Source organism: Armigeres subalbatus, chromosome 3, assembly GCF_024139115.2.
Source record: "Armigeres subalbatus isolate Guangzhou_Male chromosome 3, GZ_Asu_2, whole genome shotgun sequence".
In the NCBI taxonomy this organism is placed as follows: Eukaryota; Metazoa; Arthropoda; class Insecta; order Diptera; family Culicidae; genus Armigeres; species Armigeres subalbatus.
The window spans coordinates 66,783,510-66,804,885 of NC_085141.1; the positions used below are offsets into that span (position 1 = coordinate 66,783,510).

The following is a 21,376-nucleotide window of genomic DNA, read 5'->3' on the forward strand; positions in this document are numbered from 1 at the left end:
CAGACATCAAAACTATGGGTATCCGGGCCATCTATTTTTTTAGCGAACATATGCCTTAACCACTTAACGTACACTCAGTGCAGGAGAAAAGCATGAACCATACAGGAGCCGTAACAAAACCACATGTTGCAGGTCATAATAGGCTCTCACCGAGATTGCTCACGAATACCACCTAAACCTGGTCTGGAACTACTAATGACAATTCACGAAACACTGATCGATAATTACGGTGGCATGGAACTGAAAAGAAAAATACGAGCAAGAACTGAATCATTGGATCTCCATGGCAACATCAACAAAACAATTTTAAAACTCCCTACAGGGAATCACCACTGAGCTCCCACTTCGCAGTTGTGTTTAGTCCTTACATCGAGAACATTTAGCATTCTCTTTACCATTACCGGTTGTTGAAGATAATTAATTGATTATTCATATAGAAAACTGATTGTATCGCTTTTCAATTCTTAAGTGCTTGAAATGAAAAGAATGAGATTTTGGCAATGGATGATATTTGGCTATGGAAGAACGATAGTGTTGTCTGTGATATTTTTAATAAAAAGTGCTATCATTCGGGCAGACTCGGATTTCTTCAACATCAATGAAGTTATATTTTACACAACGCCAAATAACTGCCGAAGTGGTGAATATTTTGATACTTTCACATTCAAGTGTAGAATATGCGATGAAGGATTACAACTTAAAGTGGCAGAAGACCGTGAGTTTTGAATTACCATATATCATATGTTCGTGTTAAACAATTAAAAAAATAATTACGTCACCTAAAAATTGTATGTTTGATTGCGGGGGTGGTTACGGAAGGAAGCATCGCAGTTCGCGAGCAAATGCATTCAGTATCGCAAGAGGGGAAGAAACAAGTTTATTCGACTTTAAACTTTCTGTATGACGTTATCCAGTCTGTATAGCTTAACAATTTGATGATTGGCAAACTTCGTTTTTATTTTGGGCTGCAATAATGTTCCGAAGGTTACCACATCTACCTTGATTTCTGATAGCAATCTGAATAAAGATCACTAGTATCCAATCTATACGATCTACTCCCAACAAACAAGTTTACATTGGATATGTAATCAAATTGGATTGAATTGTACGTACAAGCTAGCACAGTTTTAAATTTATTTCGAATTGAAATAACTTTACTTTTGTCAATTGAACTTTCGTTAAATGGCATGTTCCAAAAGTATGCATGAAAATACATTTAAAATCACATAATATTTTTATTAGTGTATGTTATGTTAGGCTACTATGTACCGAAGGTGATGAATTGTGATAATTACAAGCAGCTGGGCCACACATTGCAACGAAAGTCATCCACGTGCTCTCGCCAACCCTACATGACATAGTTCTTTTGTCTTTATTAGCGAGACTTTTAGCCCTAGGCTGGCTCGTCTCGCCATGACATAGTTATTTATAAGTTATTTTGATCTGCTCGGGATATAAAAGTCGTCCTTTCCGGCTTCTTATCAAAACATTGTTTTTGGAGTGGACTTTCTAGCCTTTTCGTTACACCTTCGTGTACGAGAATGGTAGAACAGCTGATTCAAAAGTATAAGCACTGTGGTATAAGATTGCTAATGTCGTTTCTGTTTGCGTGACTAACATCTAGGTTACTTCGACCTGGCAGCCAAAAAGTACCGGTACTACACGTGTGAACCGATGTTGGTGATGAAACCAAATATGCACTACCTAATGGCCAAATGAAGCTTGTTGACGTATAATTTGGCAACATAATTTAAATGACTACAGTGCCACTAGCGTTCTAGTACTTATGCTTCTACTGGCAAAACAGCCTTAAAAATTGCTTCAAAGTGAGTCCCAATCCAAGATGGCAGGTGAAAATGTTCAAAAACATCCAATTCGTATGTCTTCACCACATAGTGAATGCCCAATAGTGGACCCCCTAGTAGCGGAATTTTGCTCTTCCTGTCATAAGGAGTATTGCGAGAAGATAGAAAAATTCGAACGAGGGTCCGACGGTCGACCGTCGGAAAGTTGTTCCGCAAACGTCAAATCACTTGATGCACGGAAAATAATGTTGGTTGATTTTTTCGGTGTGAATGATGATTATTGAAATCAAAGAAAATATGTAACATTAAACGAGTGTTACGTGCCGCTATATATTTTAAATAAGTTTTATGATACTTTCAAGGCATTTCTGAACGTGTTTATGCGATTTTGAAGCATTTTGGACTTCTCGAATATCCTTGATATCAAGGAATATCAACACTTTTCGCACAGTGCATGTCATTTGAAGTTTCCGACACTCAGTCTTCTTCTTCTTCTTTGCTCCGCAAGAATAGAAGTTTTCTCTGTTCTCGCAATAGAAATGTTCAACATAATAATTCTGCTTGACATCTAATACCAAGTTCTGCATCTCCTCTTCACGATACATACATAAAACACTTAAATACACGACGTTATTCGTTGAAACAAATATTATATATTACAATATAGTCCACTCTTGCTAAAAGCGAGCGAACGCGACTGAAGCGCTTCAACGGATGGCGGTCAAACTATTTAATCACAGCAATGCGTGGCAGCAGATCGTTGCCTTTCCAACAACAGGCAGAGGTGCATCGTTGCTTCCAAGATGAAACATACTTGGTTGCTTCCATAACAACGCGTGAAGGTGCATTATTGCGTACACAACAAACAAAATAAGTTCCAATGTCAGTTGTTCTACGGTTCTGTTCATTGTATATTTTTCAATGCATTTTATTGCCGCTCCCATAATTTCGTGCATTTTTCAGCATGTAGCTATCCTTACGCCTCAAGAACCTCCCGTCGTGTGTTTCAAAAGAAGTAGTGTCCTCTACCAGTTTTGCACATAAAATGAAAAGTTCGATGCCATTTGTAATGAACAAGGATTATAATCTGGCAGAAATTTTTCCCGAGCTGTTACGCTACGTTAATTTCGGATTTACTCAAAGACTAGGGTTTCAAAGATTCAAAATAGTTTTATTAAACATCGTTTTTGCACTACTTAAAACAAAGACTTCAAAATAAATTACAGTACCACGATACCTCACGATACCACCTACCTCTCATTACCTCTTTGAATACAAGTTTGAAAAAAAAAACACAAAATAAAATAAACGCATGTTGCGATATTGTTTAAACATTTTATTATATTTAAAGTATTGTTTTCTACAAGAAGAGTACCAAACGTATGCAACCTGTTGCGAGCAATCCGGGTAATGATATGTACCAAGAAATGTGTCTGTCAAGTTTTGGAGTGTTCTTCAATTGGCCGCATGCAGGATAACCGACGTCTTATGTGCAGAAGGTCGAAGGTTTTGGTTAGCATATTACGAATCTGTAAAGAATGCAAAAAGAGAATTAGGGGAAACCGCCAAATGTTGAACGGCTAATTTTGTCGCCTATTGTTGAACTCCCATAAGAAATGCACGTGCGTTCAACAATAGGCGAAGAAATTAGCCGTTCAACATTTGGCGAATTACCCTAGATCTCACTCGTTAAGTAGCATATCGGTCACTTACCTTCTTGTTATCGTAATCGGTTCACTTCAATTCGTCAATACCGGAGGACGACAGAATTTCGGAACAGAATGTGAAACATTTAGGTACATTGGCGTTTCAATATTGATTTCGTAAACATTGAAACGCAGAGCATACTTGATGATTTAAAAAAATAGTTCGACTTTGAGTCACGAGTTGGCGCTGCTGTCGGGAAAATCTGTTCGCCAAAAGATAGTATGGGATATTAGAGAGTGGACTATCTTGTACTTAAATATTTTTGGTTGAAATTAACATTTTAAAGTCTGACTTAATTCGCCCTAGAGTAGACCCCCTGGGGGTCCATAATAGGAATTTGCTTCCCTATAGTCGACACTTAATTTGATTTTTATGTTCCGTTTCGGGACGTTCTGCTTCCCTATTATGGACCCCCCAAAAATTCCTATAATGGACACTCTCGTGTTTATTTTTTATAGAATTGTAAAAAATCATCTTATTTTACTTTCTATAGCATTTCCATTGGATGTAATCAAATCAAAGGACTGTAAGGTAGGTTCTCCTGATGGAATTTCATAGCAAAATGTTTACATTGTGCTGTAATAATGTAAAAATGGCTGAAGGGTCCACTATTGGTTGGGGGTCCACTATTGGGCACTTTACCCTAGTGAACGATACTTTCCACTGCTTCCGAGAACATCAGAAATTTCGATTCCTCAGCCAGTAAAAGCGCATAGATAACGACCTTCTGGCAGTTTATTCACGCTTCCTGTTACTTATAGTGGAATTTATCAACAACTTCTCCAATGCTTCAGATCCGGTGAAGGTGGTTGATCAAAGAAGTACTTAAAAAATGATCCTCCTCAAATCATTCGAACCTTCGATGCCTAATTTATCAACAAGGGAAATATGATCCTGGTTCAATAGTAAAACTGTCGAAGAATTTTTCCCCAATATTAGATATTCTAAAGTTTCTAATTACAAAATTATAAGACGATATGAATATTTGCTCTAAATGAAACATGGTTAGCAACTGATGTGAACTTTCATTTTCCTGATTTTAACATCATTCGCGAATCTATGCTTTAAGGGATTAAAATACAGCTCTCGTTCTATGGAGCTGATGCCGATGTCTGGCATAAGCTGTTGTATGATAGGCTACTATCCAAATTCTTAACAGTCTTGGGAGACCTTAACTCGCACGGGACAGTCAGCTTAATTAGTTTACCCGAATCAAATCTTCCACATACTGTGCATAAGCATTATATTTTCGAGTGTTCAAACATCATTATTGTTAATGTCCTCAACATCTCATTCGCCTCCTCGTAGAAACAGGGACACTAACGGTAGGTGTGTGGGTACAATATGCTACTGCCTTAGCAGTCACATCGCTGACCATTTGTACCATCATGTGAGGCTTACTTGGGTGCTTACTCATACATTCAATCACTCACTCCATGGGGGCATCACTGGTAATACCCCAACTCCCTTACGCTTGCATCACTTGTGCCCCACTAGGGGTGTGTCACCCGCTCCGAAGGCCGACCCACTAAACCTACCCAAGGAACAGAAGGTTACTTGAGTTACCCTCTCTTCTAATACCCTGAACCCCCCCGCGGATTTTATTTTTTTATTTTTATTTTTTTTACAAGGAAGAATGCATTTACACACTAACCCAGCACACGTGCTTAGTAGTTGCCAAGCTACCACACGGAAGTGTACTGGTACTTCTATTTACATTTGAGCCCTTTGGCTCCCTTGTTTGTGCCGGTAAGCACACAGAAGCCTTGAGCCCTTAAGCACTTTAACTTTTCCTCGTGTCATTCAGCACCATTTCCTTTTCGAGCCATTTAGCTCCCATCGTGGTCGCACTCTACTGAGATAGTTTTCGGTGCCGGATCTATCATACTACGACGGGGAATCCCCCGGCGACGGACGCTCCCCCGATACCCCGATGACCCGCATCCGTGGTAGGCTACTTCGAAATTAACACTACTATTTCATCTGGTCAGCAAGTCCTATGCACTTTCTCACGTCAACACGTTACTGGTCGGGTGCCGTAGTCGGTGGAGCATAGCGTCCGGCTTAATATGGTGCCTCAACGATCCGAACCCGGTCCTTCAACTCGTCGCGATCTACTCTGCCCAGTCCCGAGTTATGTATTTGGTATTGAAATAGAATTTAATAACTGAGTATAGTATTGTGCATACTAATGTTTGGTATTATTTCTCTGGTATTTTACCTCTTATGCAGGACTAGTTCATAATAGAGTATGTAATCAGTAACAGAATTAGGTATTATTGAGCCGATTTCTCCTGCTCGGGGTCCCCTGGCAGTGGATCTGGCCTACACCGACGAAAAGTTCCCGGCGGCGAAATCTGCCCAGAATCCGTTCTCCCTTGTCTATGATCCATTCAGCTCCCAGCATGGTATATAGGTCTAATCATAGTCTTTCAACTACATTCTCGTGCCATTCAGCACCAATTCTTACGTTGAGCCATTTAGCTCCCAGTTCGGTTGCGGACTACTCTCCGACAGTGAGTTCCCCGGCGAAGAAATTTTCCTCGAAACCGACGGCTTGCTTCCGTGGAAGGCTGTTGCGTAGCCTAAACTACTCTTAAACTCTAATTTGTCTTCTCCAATCCTCAAGCCCCAAACGCAATACAACGGAACGGCGACGGAAACGGAAAATTTGACAGAAAATATATGGGCCAACTGTCAAATTTTCCGTTTCCGTTCCGTTGTATTGCGTTTGAGACTTCAGTCCTTTCTCACTTCAGCGAGTGACCGGTTGAGTGGCGAAGTCTGTCCAGAGATTCCGGTTGGGGCATAACGTCCGGTTCAATGGCGCTCCGACGACCCGAAACCGGTCCTCTTACGCGTCACTGTCTACTCGACTTTTAGTTCCCGGCGGTGGATCTAGCTTACACCAACGCACCTCTGGCGGCGGATCTATCCTACTCCGACAAAAAGTTCCATGACGATGGAACCTTCCCCGTTTACCGATTGTGTCATTCTCTCCCTATCTATGTGTGGTCGCTGTCAATTCGTTCACTAGTCCCGTCTCCAAATTCTCTGCAACTCCGTAATAATGTACGTTACTACATTTTTGAAGACATCCCAAGTGGCTTCCTTGCAACACATCTCACCGACTATGTTCTCCGCGTTCAGAGCTGGTATCACTGTTCTTATGGTCTTGAACCTGAGGAATTCGAATAGAACGTGTTCAGACGTTTCCTCCGCATCCTCACACTCTTCCTTTGTCCGAGTTATCCCTCTCATGTTGCCATTTGGCCATTGACTCTATTAAATATCACTGTTTTTTCGCACATATTTTTATATCTTCAATATCCTCAGCCTAATTACATGTCCTTCGACTGTTATGTTCACCCTCTGTGCGGCTTTGCAGTTACTCACCAACACAACCTCTGTTTTGTGGTAGGTCAATTGTAAACTGACACTAGCCATCCAGTTTTCATATATCGATCGTTTCAGCTGCCAGCATTTCCACCGCCTCTATATTCTCACCCGTTATCGACAAGACTACGTCTTCGGAAAATCCGACAATTACGACTCCTTTGGGCCACTTATTCTTTATTGCTTAGAGGCCATATCGGCCCTCTGAATGGCGGCCCGGATTGCGTCCACGGTAGATATACTCTTCCGAAATCCAAACTGCATATTAGCATAGACAAACAGAAATAACACTTGTCAAATTTCCATCGTTCACTGATTTACTGGTCAATTCAAATAATCATTAGTTGGCCAATCGATCACTCGTGGCGCGCGCATTGGATTTGTTCGAGTTTGACATTTGCTCACTACCGCCATCTGGTTCGTGTTTAGCCCAACTAACTGAAATCAACAGATGTCGTTAGTGTTTGAATGGGGATGAATTTGATGAGTAAATGTTCAATTTGTTATGTCTGTTTGTCTGTGATATAAGATAGACCACGCCTGCCTTCTGGGCCATTCAGCGGAGTGGCGACGGAAACGAGAAATTTGACGGAAAATATATGGACTAACTGTCAAATCTGCCGTTTCCGTTGCCGTTCCGCTGTATTGCGTGGGGGCCTTAACCCTTTCTTTCCTATGGTAGCTCTCCATCAAATTTTGCACTTTCCAATATTATCGTCCTAAACATGTCCGAGAACGCCAGTTGAGCGGTCCTCAATTTCACAATGGGAATTCCGTCCGGACCAGCAGCTTTTTTCAAGCTCTTCATTAGCGACTTGAGTGTCAACAGTGTCGTCTTCATCATCGTACGGAGTTGACCCGAGCAGGAGAAATTGGCTCAATAATACCTAATTCTGTTATTGATACCATACTCTGTTACACTACTAAAAATCCACACTTATTTATTGGCAAAAATCCATAGCTTTAACTTATGATGTATATCAGCGCTCACATAACCATTCTCCACGCGAACTACTAATAAAATATATATCGATCCAAATAAACTTCATGTGTGGTCTCGAATTAGCAATTATTTAATTTATGTGTGGTTCTATATCGATTATATTAGGGTGGAGCTATTGCAAAAATTCATAACGGCGACACATATATCTTATATAGATATTTTTGGCAGTGTATGAACTAGCCCTGCATAAGGGGTAAAATACCAAAGGAATAATACCAAAAACTAATATGCACAGTACTTGAGCCATAGCATACTCAATTATTAAATTGAATCTCAATACCAAATGCATAACCAATTATTATTCGCTTGATATTGAAATACCTAAGCATGTTATGCATCAGGTATTCTGCATAAAAGTTTTTGGTATTATTTTTTGGTATTTTATCTCTTATGCAAGGCTAAATCATACCAATTTCTGTTATCGAGGTCGTCGCTCCTGCTCGGGCAGCGTTGGGCTGTAATGCGAGAAGAGACCCTCCAGGGTTAACTTTAGCCTCTCCGGGCACATTTCAACTGGAGTCGTTGTCTTCGCCATTACCGCCCGATAAGCATATTGTCTATCCGGAATAAATTTATACCGCTTTTTATACCGAAGTTGGATTTTTCTCCAGATACAGGCAACTTTCCCAACTTCGGAAGTAGTGCGCTGGATTCGCCTAAAGATGCGACAAACAACGCATCAATTAGTTTGACAAATAAAACTTCGGTAGAAAGTTCGGTTCGGAAGTCCCGACTTCCGAATTCTAACTTGGTGCTACGCCAACAATATCCCCACGGATTGGCATCAGCTTCGCGGAACAATTCCTTGTAGCAGTTGAACTTGCTCAACTTGTACCAACTCATCACAAATTATTATTCGTTTGGTATTGAAATACCTAAGCATGCTTTGCCTAAAGTATTTTGCATATAAATGCAAATATTATATATTAACAATATAGTCCACTCTGGCCAAAATCAGGCGAACGCACGACACTAGCGCTTTAACGAATGGCGGTCGAACTATTCAATCACAGCAACGCGTGAAAGTAGGAACATCGTTGCTTCGATAACAACTAAACAAATCAAATGTCATACGCTATTCTTGCTTATTGTATTATTTCTACACTTTCTTGGGAAATTTTTTAAGTTTTTGGAAGTGTTTAGAAGTGTATCGATCCTTTAACCACTAACGTGATTTCCTATAACAGTAGTGGGCGCAAATAGTCACTGTTGTTGTTGCTACAAATGATCTACCATCCCAATTCAGTACTCTAATACACAACCTAAAGCCGCAGTAAAGATTCAGTGATATCTCCGCCCTCTTTTTTATATCCACCTTTTGCTTCTCGAGCGTATCGTCATCGGTGTCACTATCATCGTCATATCCTTGGAAGGACGATAAGGAAGGCTGGACGTTCAATAACAAGTTTGGCGAGATCCCCTTATTCATCAACGCTCATCAGCTTATCAAATAGAATGAATGAGTCCAAAGATTACCCACACGGTAAAAAATCAACACGCTCAATTTAACTGTTCCATCTATTGAATGATCAACTTTACAATCACTATTATTGAAAATGATATTCCTTCGATTTTGAAGTGGTGTCACTCCTTTCACAAGTGTGTTGAATGCAGACAATTCCATAACATCAACACAATTGATCAAAGTGCTACTCACTGGATGTTTAAATGATTAGCACTTCGATCAGCACCAATGATGTCTCCACTAGAATTGAAAGTGCTATGCTATTGAATTCACAGGTTCAAGGCTATTGATTTAAGAGTGGAGCTATATTGGTGTTGTTCTAAAAATAGATGACAGTTCTTTCATCTGTTCTGCTTATTTCAAGAGGTATTTCGAAGTGTGAGATGGAGTCATGGTATGGCGAAGGACTTTCAATCAAAGGTATGTTATTCAAATCTGAGTTGAGGCAATTCTATTTTTTTTTATTTTGTTGCTTTATATTCAAAATATTGTGCACGTCAAATGGAAGTGGTGGTCTTTGAATGCGATGAGCTCAGCTATTGATATTGATTTGATTCCAAAGTAGTGCATATTCAAATGCAGAACAGTTCACATGGGCGTGTATATTTTTTACCGTGCAGTCATAAACTCACGGATAGTAAATGATCGGCAAGGAATTACCGTCCTTTAAATGTTACAATTTAAACCTAATTAAAAAGTAGTAGTTAGAGTGCAATAGCATATGTAAAAATAAATAATTAGTGTTGCGTTACTTGACCGTAGCGGTTGCTTTATTTATTATAAGATTACCGACATGCTTTTTAATGAAGACTCAAGATAATCCAACTGTTCCTACTAGTGAGCTATTCAAAGAAGGTATCAGGAACATCCCCTGTAGTATGATTTTCAATTTTGCAACAACCGTTTGTTGCCGTTTGTTTGAATGTGAGACAATAAAACATTAAAAAATTAGAAATCGGCAGATATTGTATACACACTTAAATCGAGAATTTCAGCTCGGTAATATTTTTTACCGATTTCATACGGTAAAAAAAGATTTTTACTGAGTGCTTAGTTGATTTTGGTGAATTTACTGAGTTTTGCAATAATTCTTGCCGATCTCTCAGTAATTTAAAATTAAATACTGAGTTTCGGTAATATTTATTACCGATCAACTCAGTTGTAAGATAATATTCTGTACTTGTCAAAAAAAAACCGATAGCTCAGTAAAAATCAACGCGCTTTGCTGAATACCCGGTATAGTAGATACCGAGCACTCAGTTCCGAACCACGTTCCGCTTGACATGACGCCATATTTTTTTGCAAAAAGTTCTGCAGTCCATTCTGCATACATGTATTTTGTATTCAGTGCGTTATTAGTGCTACTGGTACGAATTTGGTTCCGGTTTCAGGCGGTTTCAGGTTAGTTCAAACATGTTTTGCCTGTAAGACCCATCAAGAAACTTTTACCCTTTTACCAGTTTGCAAATTTGGTTTGATATTAACTTATATTCATAAAGTTCCAGACAATGACCCGCAATGACCATCGTACCGACAGTTTTTGCAGATGCTGCTTCGATCGCTGGATTGAACCGTTCAAAACAATAAGTTGTAATTGAATTAATATTGTGTATTCAATGGATGTAATACTTAAATAAAATCAAAAATTCTCAATATAGCTTTTTATTATTTACTAATTTACATTCCTTTTATTACTAATATTACCGAAGTCCGCATTACTTTTTGCAGAATCCCTCAGTATTTTTTTACCGAGCGCTCAGTTATTTTGTACAGAACAACTCGGTAATAATTGACATTTCACCACCGGGCATGCAGAACCGGGACCTCGGTAAGTCTTCAAACTTTTTACTGAGGTAACTGCCGAGAGCTCAGCTGTTGAGAAATCGGTAATTTGATAACCGAGCTCGGTAAATAGAATTAAGTGTGTAATATTAACTACTTACCATGACCGAGAATATACTTAATCTTTCGTTACATAAGTGTCAAAAATACCAACAAGTTGTTTGTTGATTCTGTCGTTAATCAAAGTGCCGTGAAAATCCAAAGCTACTTTGATTATTTTCACTAAAATAGTTAGACTTTGAATCACCAGCTGGCGCTGCACTATAGAAAATTTGTTCGCCAGCGACTTGTATGAGATATTCAAGAGTGGGCTATCTTGTACTTAAAAATCTTTGATAAATGCTTGCTATTTTCCTCCAATTTCTGTTATCGAGATCGTCGCTCCTGCTCGGGAAGGGTTTTATCAGAGTGTATGTAATTAAGAGTGGCGACATGTCCCGCATTTGACAGGTCTCCTGCTCGTAGATAAGATATTTTAGTTACTAGATAAAGATTGTCGCTGTCGTCGCTGTCCGAAACATCTTTTGCTGGCGAGGATAGGGAGCTAAACGTCAAAGAAGGAAAATCCATACGATTTGACAGGTATGTACCACACATGTTTCGGACAGCAGAACAAAGGGAACCGAAGCGACAATCTCTATCTAGTAACTAAAATATCTTTTTTTGGAACACGATTTTGTATGGGAATGACAGATGAATTTTGTTCCAATTCTGACAGTGTTGCCACTCTTAATTACATACACTCTGGGTTTTATCATGTTAGTGGTAATGCGAATCATGGAAAATAATGGGATGTTATTTTAACCGCCTTTCATTACATCTGATAATGCACGAGAATGGAAAATTCACCACCCTATTAAATGTTAGAATGCGAGAACTAGTTTTAAATAATTAATTTAAATATCATATTGCGATTTTCTAACTTTTTCAGATTTATCATGCATCTGTGACGAACGATCCTTTCCATGGCGTGATTACGACAACTTTAAGCAGGCTCCGATTTGTAGCAATCTAACGGAGTTCTTCAACAAACCGGGTCCTAGAATTGAAATAATAAAATTCTGTAATACTCGCCACGTGAGCCAGTTGAATACAACCAAAACAGGTGGTATAAAAATTCAAGTATATCGTAAAACTTATCCTCCGGGAAATGAAAGTACTGTTTGCGGTTGCAATGAACCTAACTCCATTTCCTACGAAGACCAGCTGCGACCACGAGAAACAGTACCCTACTGCTTACAACAAACTTTGCTAAAGGACGCTCAAACGCATCCATTCAGATTAAACCATAGTCACAACAGTAACGTGTTTCGAAGCATTAAGTATTTAAATGTGTTTTGTCATGTGATGAGAAGCACGCGACACTGCCACTATTTGGCAAATCTATGCGTACTTGCTTTCTACAGTATGGATAGATATTCACCGTGCAATGTGTTTTACACGTATCAAACATACGATGTATCTACGGGCGATAACCAAATCCTAGGAACAATAAGTGACAGCTTATTAGGGCAGAACGATGCATCCAGAAAAGCGGCTAATCTTTTCACTTTAAGTGATACCGTTAAGCCTCCTCTGTTCTATCGCCGAGGAAAATATGTCAACGATGTGCTCGATAAATTTCTAGACTTCAGCTATGATGTCAACGCTACCAATTCGGTAAGATTTTTATTAGATTCATATTTATATAGACATGCTAATGAGTTGCCGTATGGTCGCTAAGTACTCCTTCGAATAGAATTGCCATAAACTGCATGAACGAACATAAATTTCTAGCAGCTCTTTAAGTTTTCACTGTGAAAATAGCAATCATGAATTGAATAAAAAATAAACCTTTCCCTATTTTAATACTTCCTCTCATTATCCCTCTTATTTCAAATTAGAACTAACACCACCTAACACACTTATTTATGATACATTATGGAAGCTCGCATGCTCTACCGAGTTTTAAGCACCCATTACAACCGCTTGCTGACCCCTTTACATTATTAATTGTCCGCTCTATTTTCGTCCAAACACGTAGGTAAACAACACGCTAAACTTGACTCTCGTTAGCTTCGATTTATACGGGCACTTGAAGAATTTCCGAGTCATGCGCATAACCGACTTGAACCTTTGCGAGCGATACTCTGCCAGTCAGGACCTACGCATTCTATTCCCTCGAGGCTATCACCGCCGCTGTCGAATCAGTTTCCGCCAACTTCTCCACGATTTCAGTGAACCGGAATTCATAACACTCTACGCCGATTACTATGATCAAAAGATACACCTACTGAAGTCTATTCCCGTACTGATAAGAAAGGCAATATTCACCCACAATGATAATTCCGATCCAGAGAAGTGGCAACTAGTCCGAAGATTTCTTATGGTCGATGCTTTATCGGGTATGAACGATAACTTTAAACCCAAATTATACGACGAAAGTACCCCGCAAGAAAAGTACCACTTTGTACGATACGTAAAACGTGTTGAACTGGAATGCCGATTACATACAGATCATGTGAAGAATCCCAACCGATTAGCGGTACCTCTGCTGAAACTAGAATACGGACTGGTGAATATTTCTAGAGATTTGCCAGTTTCTTTCTTCGAAGAGGCTGTGGATTTTGAATTTAGTGTGACGTTTATCAAAAAATACAGTTTTGAGTCAGTTCTAGAGGTAAGGCACATACACTGACATCACAATCATGGGTCACACACTAATATGGGTCATTTCCATTTGATCAACATGCAAAATGGAGTGACTAATTACTGTTACAAAGTGACCCATATATGTGGGGTCAGTGTAGTCACCGACATCAATTGGCGGTGGTCTTATTATATTAACTGCATTAAATTTACAGCGAGTTTTAAATTTCAGATAATCTTACCAATTTTCTTCCTTCTGGCTTTGACCATGACGGTCTTCCAAACATTCTGCCACAAATTGCGCCAAAATAAGTTGTACTACGATATGGAATTGTTCTTTAATTTTCTTGTATATCTGTGCTCCAACGTGGCTACAGCGTTTCTGACGACAACGATCATTGTCGCATTGCACGTATTTGTAACGTACAAAACACAGATCAACGTTAAAATATTGCTTCCAGTAGAGGTGCAGTATAGCTTGGAGATATTTGTTTATCTTGCTTGTGGCTTTAAGGTTAGTATTCCTGTTTTTTACTTCTTCGTGATCTTAATCTTCTTCCTTCTTGCAGTTATTAAAGTTATTAAAGATATTTGTAACAATTTCTGGTATAGATATATTTTTCATTGATTGGGAGCGGCCTAAGATCTTCGATGCTGGTATAGGAAATCAGCGATCACATATACTAGATACTCCTTCCATTGCGTCAAGTACTACGGTAATTAAATGCATTTCCTTGATAGTAATAATAGTGGATCTTGTTTGGAATGTCAAGAGATTGTTTGAGGTTCTTATTTTCAAATGCTCTACACTCCGGATTAGCAATCCTATGCCTTTGATCGCAAAACTAACTGGATACCCCAGTTCGAGGTTCAAAGAATTTTAATTTTGGAAATAGGCTAGGCTTCTCCGAAAATCTTTTGAATGATTTAACAATGTATACGTATTTAGAATAACGGACGCATTCGATAAGTAGAAAGAAAAAGATGAGCGATGGTGTTAATTATCGAAATTATCCTTTGAAAACTGTATGGCGTATACTAATGCCTGTCTATCTATAATATATGGTATTTACAGTATGATAAAGATGGACATTGGAGAAATCCAAGAACAAATTAGAAATTAGATGCAAGGGGTGGGGCGCCGAGCATAATTTAAATTGTGTTCACTTAAATATTTATGCCACATTATGTGTTTGGCAGAATAACTTAATGATAAAGTTTGGCAGTACTGTTCGAGAGTAAACATTATGACTTCTGTCAATCTGAAGTTGAAGAAGCGACCTTTGATCCTCAACCTGAACCACCCGATCACACGCCTTTGCATATCGCCCATCACTATGAAAGCTGTTCCCAGCTCGTGTGTGTTGCAGCAGCTCTGTTAGATGGTATGATTACCTCTAAACGTTCGCACCAGAGTTGGACAACGGCTCAACACACGCCGACTAGAAGATGCCACGATGAAACGGTCCTTCGTTGAAGAACTGGAGACACGTGCTGTAGATATTCCGGAAGATGGCAGCGTGGAAGATCAATGCGAATCAATCAATTCTCTGTCAGTGTTTTCCGGATGGAGATCAAACACCCGGACATAGTGTACATTTTGCCCTGCAACCGTCATCCGTCAACGTCCGTCAATTTTTGGTTGGCGCGTTTTTGACCATTGACTCCGTCATTGCCTCATTCGTTTTGTATTTTATACAAATACTTCGGTTCTCCGGCATTGTATGCACTGTTTCGACGTATGCAACATCACCATCCAATTGTTTAACAAAATTTGTAATTTCACTCCATGACGGGCGCGGGTATTGATGATTTCCATCATATCGTGCTGTTCCTTTTTGGATATCTTTGCAAACAAATCCAGACGAGTGAAAATAATTCGGGACCAATTTGCGATTTGAGCGACTTATTCATTGTTTTGTGTATTTCGTCGAATGCAAGCAGTTTTCTTCAAAACTAATTCCGTTACCCGCAAGAGGAAAGCCTATTCTATCGGATACATACCGGGGTTTTCTCAGGAAATGCTTGCTGTAGCTGGAATTTGCCTTCCAATGTTTGTTTACAAAATAAGTTACGCCCAAATCACAAATCAGTCCCGAATTCTGTAGAGCTATCTGCAATCGCGTGCATCGAACACGACAGATAGAGAACAACTAACTCATCGCATCAGGATGCATTTATTGGGGGGTGTTCTGACTTGTCCATATCCCCAACTTAGCCATCTTGGATTTTTGTATGGAATTTATGCTCGTTTGTTTACGTTTGCACTGAAAATTTATGTTTCCCCTCCGTCGGATAACCTGTACATAAAAAAATCTTATATGCATATATTTATTCAACAATATAATTCAAAAGTAGCATGAGAACGAAAACCTCTAGATACTTTGAAATCATCATTTGCCACATAATTGCGAATGTCTGCCCGTACTGGAAATTGTGGTTTTTCAAGTGTCAATAGAAGAGTAGGTGTTTTCAATGAATTTATACGGAATTTACGAATTGAAGTAGGTAAATGTTAACATCATCGGCTGTCCATTCTTTTCACAACCTGGTAAATATTTTTTTAAATAAATTAGAATCGACACTTAACAATTCTTGACATCCTTTAAAGAAAGTTTACGGCATTTGCATTTTGAACATGGTCTATCATTGTATATCTTTAATACTCTTTTCTTTATAGGCTCGCCAGACATGTGATAGTGTTTCAGCTTGGCGCAACTATTTTATTGCCAACGAGTGGCAAGAGTTGACAACAAAACGTAAAATATCTATGTTTGCTCACATTATTCTTTTAATTGGTGCATTTTACATTTGTGGTCTTCAACACTGGTCTTCTAAAAATTTCTATTTACATTTGCATAAGCAGGAGGAGTACCTGGGAGAAGAAGATAAGATTCTAAAGATAGCTGTTGGGATAATTGTTTACGTTACAATATATTTAGCACAGCGAATATACAACTTTCTAATCTACGAACGATTCATTGAAAACGCTATCCAACAGTTTATAGATGTGGCATCCATTGCAAACATTTCCGTATTTATTTTATGTATGGAATCTTATGGTTTCTATATCCACGGTCGATCTCCACATGGTTTCTCTGATACGGATATGTGTTCCATGATACTACAGTTCAAACGAGAAGAAGATAACCTTTGTGGTAATCGTGGATTGCTGCCTGGTTCGGAACAGCAAACTTACTCGATACTTGTGCCGAAGAATTTACGAGATTTCTACGATAAACTAATAGCACCACTGAGGAACTCTTCCAACTTCGGACCGCATCAGCATCTTAATCAAACGCACCTGATAGGTGGCGCCAAATTGAGTAATTCAGGTGTCATCAGTGGCCCTGGTGGACATTATGAGTACACTTTCGAGAAGACTATCCTGACATATTATAATGTAAATCGGTTCTTCGCAGCTTTTGTAGATCACGTACGTATGATGTGAAACTAGTTTAAAGAGATTGTAACTCTGAACGTGTTTACTTATTTGACAGGCTTTGAAAGACTTGGACTACATCATTCAGGAGCGAAGTATTTTGGAAAGCATCCTCAATTGTGAATTTCAGAATTATGTTACAGAAAGTATGTATGCGTTTTCCTTGTTTAATATTTTCGCATACTAACCTATTTTATTCCATTCGCAAAGATAAAGGCGTGTTTTACATCGATAACGGACATTCATTCGATCAAGTCCTATTCTACGGCAACGAGTGGACATTCTTCCAACTAGAGTTAGCTTTATTCTTACTAGTTGTACTGTTGAGTAACGACTACCTGCTAGCGATAATTGTGGTCGGAATCGTGTACAAGGCGTTCGAGATCGTCATGAACTATCTACTCAAAAACAATTTGGCCAAAAAGACCCTCATCGACAAAAGGTTTCTTATATAAAGTAGATTTTTATCATAACAATAAGGTCTAGCGTATTATTATTGTAATTGTAGGTTTAGTTTGTGTTTTAATAAAATTGAAAAAAAAACTATCACAATAGTTCTGTGTAATTAGTCATCTTGATCATATATTTAAAGGTGCCACTTTGAAAGGCTGTCAATTTTTAGCTTTCAATAGATTTTCCTAACTTTTGGTAGTTTTGTAAAGCTAGCTATGTTCGGCCCCCTAGGTGCAAAATCGCTTGAAAAATCTTGGCAATAAGCGCTACGGTGTACTTTTTCCAGAACACATACGATGTATGTCACTTACGTTGGGGTCAAATTGACCACAAATTGAAATTGTTAAAACATTTTTTAATTGTTTGGTCAATTTTGGACTTTTTGAGCTGTTTCGAAAGATAATTTAATCTTATTTCAGGACGGGCGGGTACATTGCGGGTAGGGATTTTTGAAAAAAGGTAGGGGAACTGTCCCGATCTCCATCTCGCTGAATATATATTCAACTCATCGCTAAACAAAGAAATACAGCATTCAGAAACAAACAAATTGCCTTCTATTGCTTTGTTTTTGATGGGATGAATATCGGAGCCATGAGGTGAAATCCAGGATCAGTTGCCCTATAAAAACAGCGATATTTATGCTTATTTTTCTTATATATAATCTGATATATCTGATACATATATCTGAAAATCCTACCCATTTTGAACTGCATCTTTTCAAAACGATTATGCAAGAAGGCGTGCGCTTTGGCATGAGGCCTTGGTTAGTAAGAACTCGTACGCTAGATGGTGGTATATGTATGTATATAAAATAATTTTGTTAAACTACTCAAGATATTCCGATACATGGAATTTGCCACATTGTTCCACATACCTATTCTTATCGCATCAATTTGAAATTTGTAAAGATGATGTCTTTAGCAAAGTTCGTCTGGTGGGAATGAACTATCTTGTGACGAAAAAAAAAGTAATTCGGAATATTACAAATAGGCGGCGCTAGAGTGCTTGCAGATGTTCATCAACAGATGCTTGCGGTATATAATTCAGGCCTGGTGGCCTCATAGCTAGATCTCAAACATCGAACTCCATTGTCGTTGTCACCACAGACTGATAGCATCAGAAATTTGGGATCGGAAGTGAGGCTGGGTCGGCCACACTCTACATAGGGACTGAAACGAAATCTGTAAACAAGCATTAGACTGGAACCCAGCGGGACATCGCAGCAGAGGCAGACCCAGAGGCTCATGGCAACGAAGCCTTCATAAAGAAATAAAAGAACCGACCGTTACGCGTGTAGACCCAAAGGCCTCAACTCCAGGAATTTCTTGGTTTACGAAGAACATGTACTGTGAACGCATTCTAATCTTAGGGTCTGTCTCATTTGGAGAATTAAACTTAAAAGTGCCAGTTCGAAAATTAAAAAATCACCCCGTTATAAGAATGGCTGGTGCTACCCAGCAATTCCAATAGGACATCGATGGAAAATGATTCGATATCTGTCAAAAGTAATCTTGCTCTGCGAGCAGGGTTATTTGATAATTATTGAAATGTCACTTTTAAGTTTAATTTCAGTTTAATTGTCCAATTGAGACAGACCCTTAGTTTAACTAGATCGAGATTACCAGTGGTGAGTATAAGCCGTTTGGCAGCGCAGTATCATTACATGATACTTTACCGATCGTTAGAAAACGGGGCCCTTCTTAGCCGTGCGGCAAGACGCGCGGCTACAAAGCATTATCATTATCGGCCGCGAGCATTTAAATCACCCGCGCAGCGCTTTCATTTTAGTATCGTCACTCGTTTCCGTATCGGTCACTATTTTCGGATTTCATTTTGGTTGCTGTATTCCGTACCGGTGACGTTTGACAGTTGACAGTTCATCAAATAGCAGCGCTCTTATTGCGCTACCAAATTTGGTCACCTGTCAGTCGCGCTACTGTTATAGCAGCGCGTTTAGTAGCGACCGGTAAAATGTAAAATAATGATACTGCGCTGCCAAACGGCTTAAACTCACCACCGGTAATCTTGCTCAAGGTAGCCTTACACCTCGGGAATTTGGTTCGCGGATTTTTTCCCCATGTATATATTTTTTATTTATATATAATATTTTTACATATGCGATGTTTTCGGGATTTGAGCACGGAAAATCAAAACCCCGGCCCCATTTAAAATGCACGGTGATAACTTGGTGTAAAGGCTACCTTACACCCAAAATAATCGTCACGTCATATCTACGTGAAAATATACGTGGATTTTTTCCACAGCACTTTTCACGAAAAAATTAAGAGACTCAAAGGTACAGGAACTCAATTCCACTCAATCGGATGTCACCAGCGTTTCACATGAAGGCTACGTGACTGCTCCTTGGATTTGACGGTTGATTTGAATTTATTTCATTGTTTTTTTGCTGCAGCAAATAAGAAAAATGGAAAATAAAAGTCATTCCTAATTTTTATTAAAGAACTAAGAGCGGAAATGTACATATTGAAAATATATATAATGTACACACAGAGAACAAACATAGTTTTTGTAAATATTTTCAACTTTATATTTAAAAGTTGATTAGTTTTCATGAAAATGAAAGTTTTTCTTTTACTGTGGAAGTAATATTTTCAATCTGAAAGTGTTTTTCTCCTTTTTGTAGTGTAAATTTAAAGTGTAAAAATGATAGAAGTGTCAGAAAGCGCAAAAAGCAAAAGCAAAAAAAAAACAAATTATTCAGTTGTCAACAAAACTTCACGCACAAACTTTGAATCCGGTGCCGGTGGTGCCTTGACTGCAGCATTTTTTCAGATTGCTGGAAAAGATAGAAAAGGTAAGTCGTAAAGGTTTTTAGTCACGATTTTCCAAAGGTCAAAGCCGGGACAATGAGGAAAAATAAATTGATAACAATATGCTTCTTTTTCCACATATTCCCCTAGGTGTATAGAACGCGCTACTATTAAATCTCAGCTATTAAAGCGATGACCAACTTATCATACAACGGAAAACGGAAGGTAAGTTTTCTATCAATAAAATTTTGCTTGATGCATATTGAGTTGTTTCTCCCGTCCTTTTCTCTATAGATTTTCTAAAGCTATGACGAGGCGGCCCATCTTATAATTCGCCCCACATAACGCCGAATGCGATATTGATTGGCAGACAACTACTTTGATTTACCGGGGACACAATTTTGTTACGCGAAAACTACTTCAAGCTTACATCGCTGGCCATATCCTTTATCCTCGGAAGTCGTCGTCATTGGATGGTAAGTAAATATTTGTTGTCTATACATCAACCACATAAGCCCCCTACGCAATGCAGCGGATCGGCAACGAAAACGGCAGGATGTCACAGCCCATATATTTTCTGTCAAATCTGTTTCTGTTGCCGTTCCGCTGCATTGCCTTTGGGGCTATCTTATTTCATATTTAATCAGCAAATAATCGACATAAATAGATACAAATAAACTAATGTTTATTCATTGTTCCAGCGGAAAAGATGTGGCACCCATCATCGACTGATCGGAGGATCTACCAGAAGAGAGCTGCCGGAAGGAGAAGCACTCGGTGAATACAAGTACATATAATGAAATAACAAGTGCATAAATTCAAATCCGAATGACAATTAAAATACATCTCTCTAAAATGTGTTCT

General features: G+C 38.9%; 1 protein-coding gene and 2 long non-coding RNA genes across 4 annotated transcripts; all 3 read left to right on the forward strand.

Moving 5' to 3' along the window:
• The first annotated feature begins 179 nt into the window (after nucleotides 1-179).
• On the forward strand, nucleotides 180-18,157 carry LOC134219774 (meckelin). 2 transcript variants are annotated; one of them, XM_062698643.1, is made up of 8 exons: nucleotides 180-640; nucleotides 12,150-12,877; nucleotides 13,242-13,877; nucleotides 14,079-14,360; nucleotides 14,416-14,562; nucleotides 16,527-17,282; nucleotides 17,347-17,434; nucleotides 17,499-18,157. In XM_062698643.1, the coding sequence occupies exons 1-8, from the start codon at nucleotides 478-480 to the stop codon at nucleotides 17,741-17,743; spliced, it is 3,045 nt and encodes a 1,014-aa protein (XP_062554627.1). In that variant the 5' UTR covers nucleotides 180-477; the 3' UTR covers nucleotides 17,744-18,157. The 2 variants fall into 2 exon arrangements, with proteins under 2 accessions (XP_062554627.1, XP_062554626.1); XM_062698642.1 differs by having other exon boundaries at nucleotides 181-715; nucleotides 17,499-18,155.
• Nucleotides 10,644-11,031, forward strand: LOC134227826 (uncharacterized). Its single transcript, XR_009983773.1, has 2 exons — nucleotides 10,644-10,777; nucleotides 10,876-11,031. It is a non-coding gene; the product is annotated as an uncharacterized LOC134227826 (long non-coding RNA).
• A 2,418-nt stretch (nucleotides 18,158-20,575) lies between the features above and the next one.
• LOC134224363 (uncharacterized) lies at nucleotides 20,576-21,376 on the forward strand. Its single transcript, XR_009982924.1, has 3 exons — nucleotides 20,576-20,737; nucleotides 20,807-20,988; nucleotides 21,214-21,376. It is a non-coding gene; the product is annotated as an uncharacterized LOC134224363 (long non-coding RNA).

Bases quoted from the DNA above. Each gene is read 5' to 3' on its own strand.
- LOC134219774 (XM_062698642.1), top strand. From the start codon at position 478: ATGAAAAGAATGAGATTTTGGCAATGGATGATATTTGGCTATGGAAGA. The intron at 716-12,149 runs GTGAGTTTTGAA...TAACTTTTTCAG, and splicing joins ACTTAAAGTGGCAGAAGACC to ATTTATCATGCATCTGTGAC. The intron at 14,563-16,526 runs GTAATTAAATGC...TTTTCTTTATAG, and splicing joins CCATTGCGTCAAGTACTACG to GCTCGCCAGACATGTGATAG.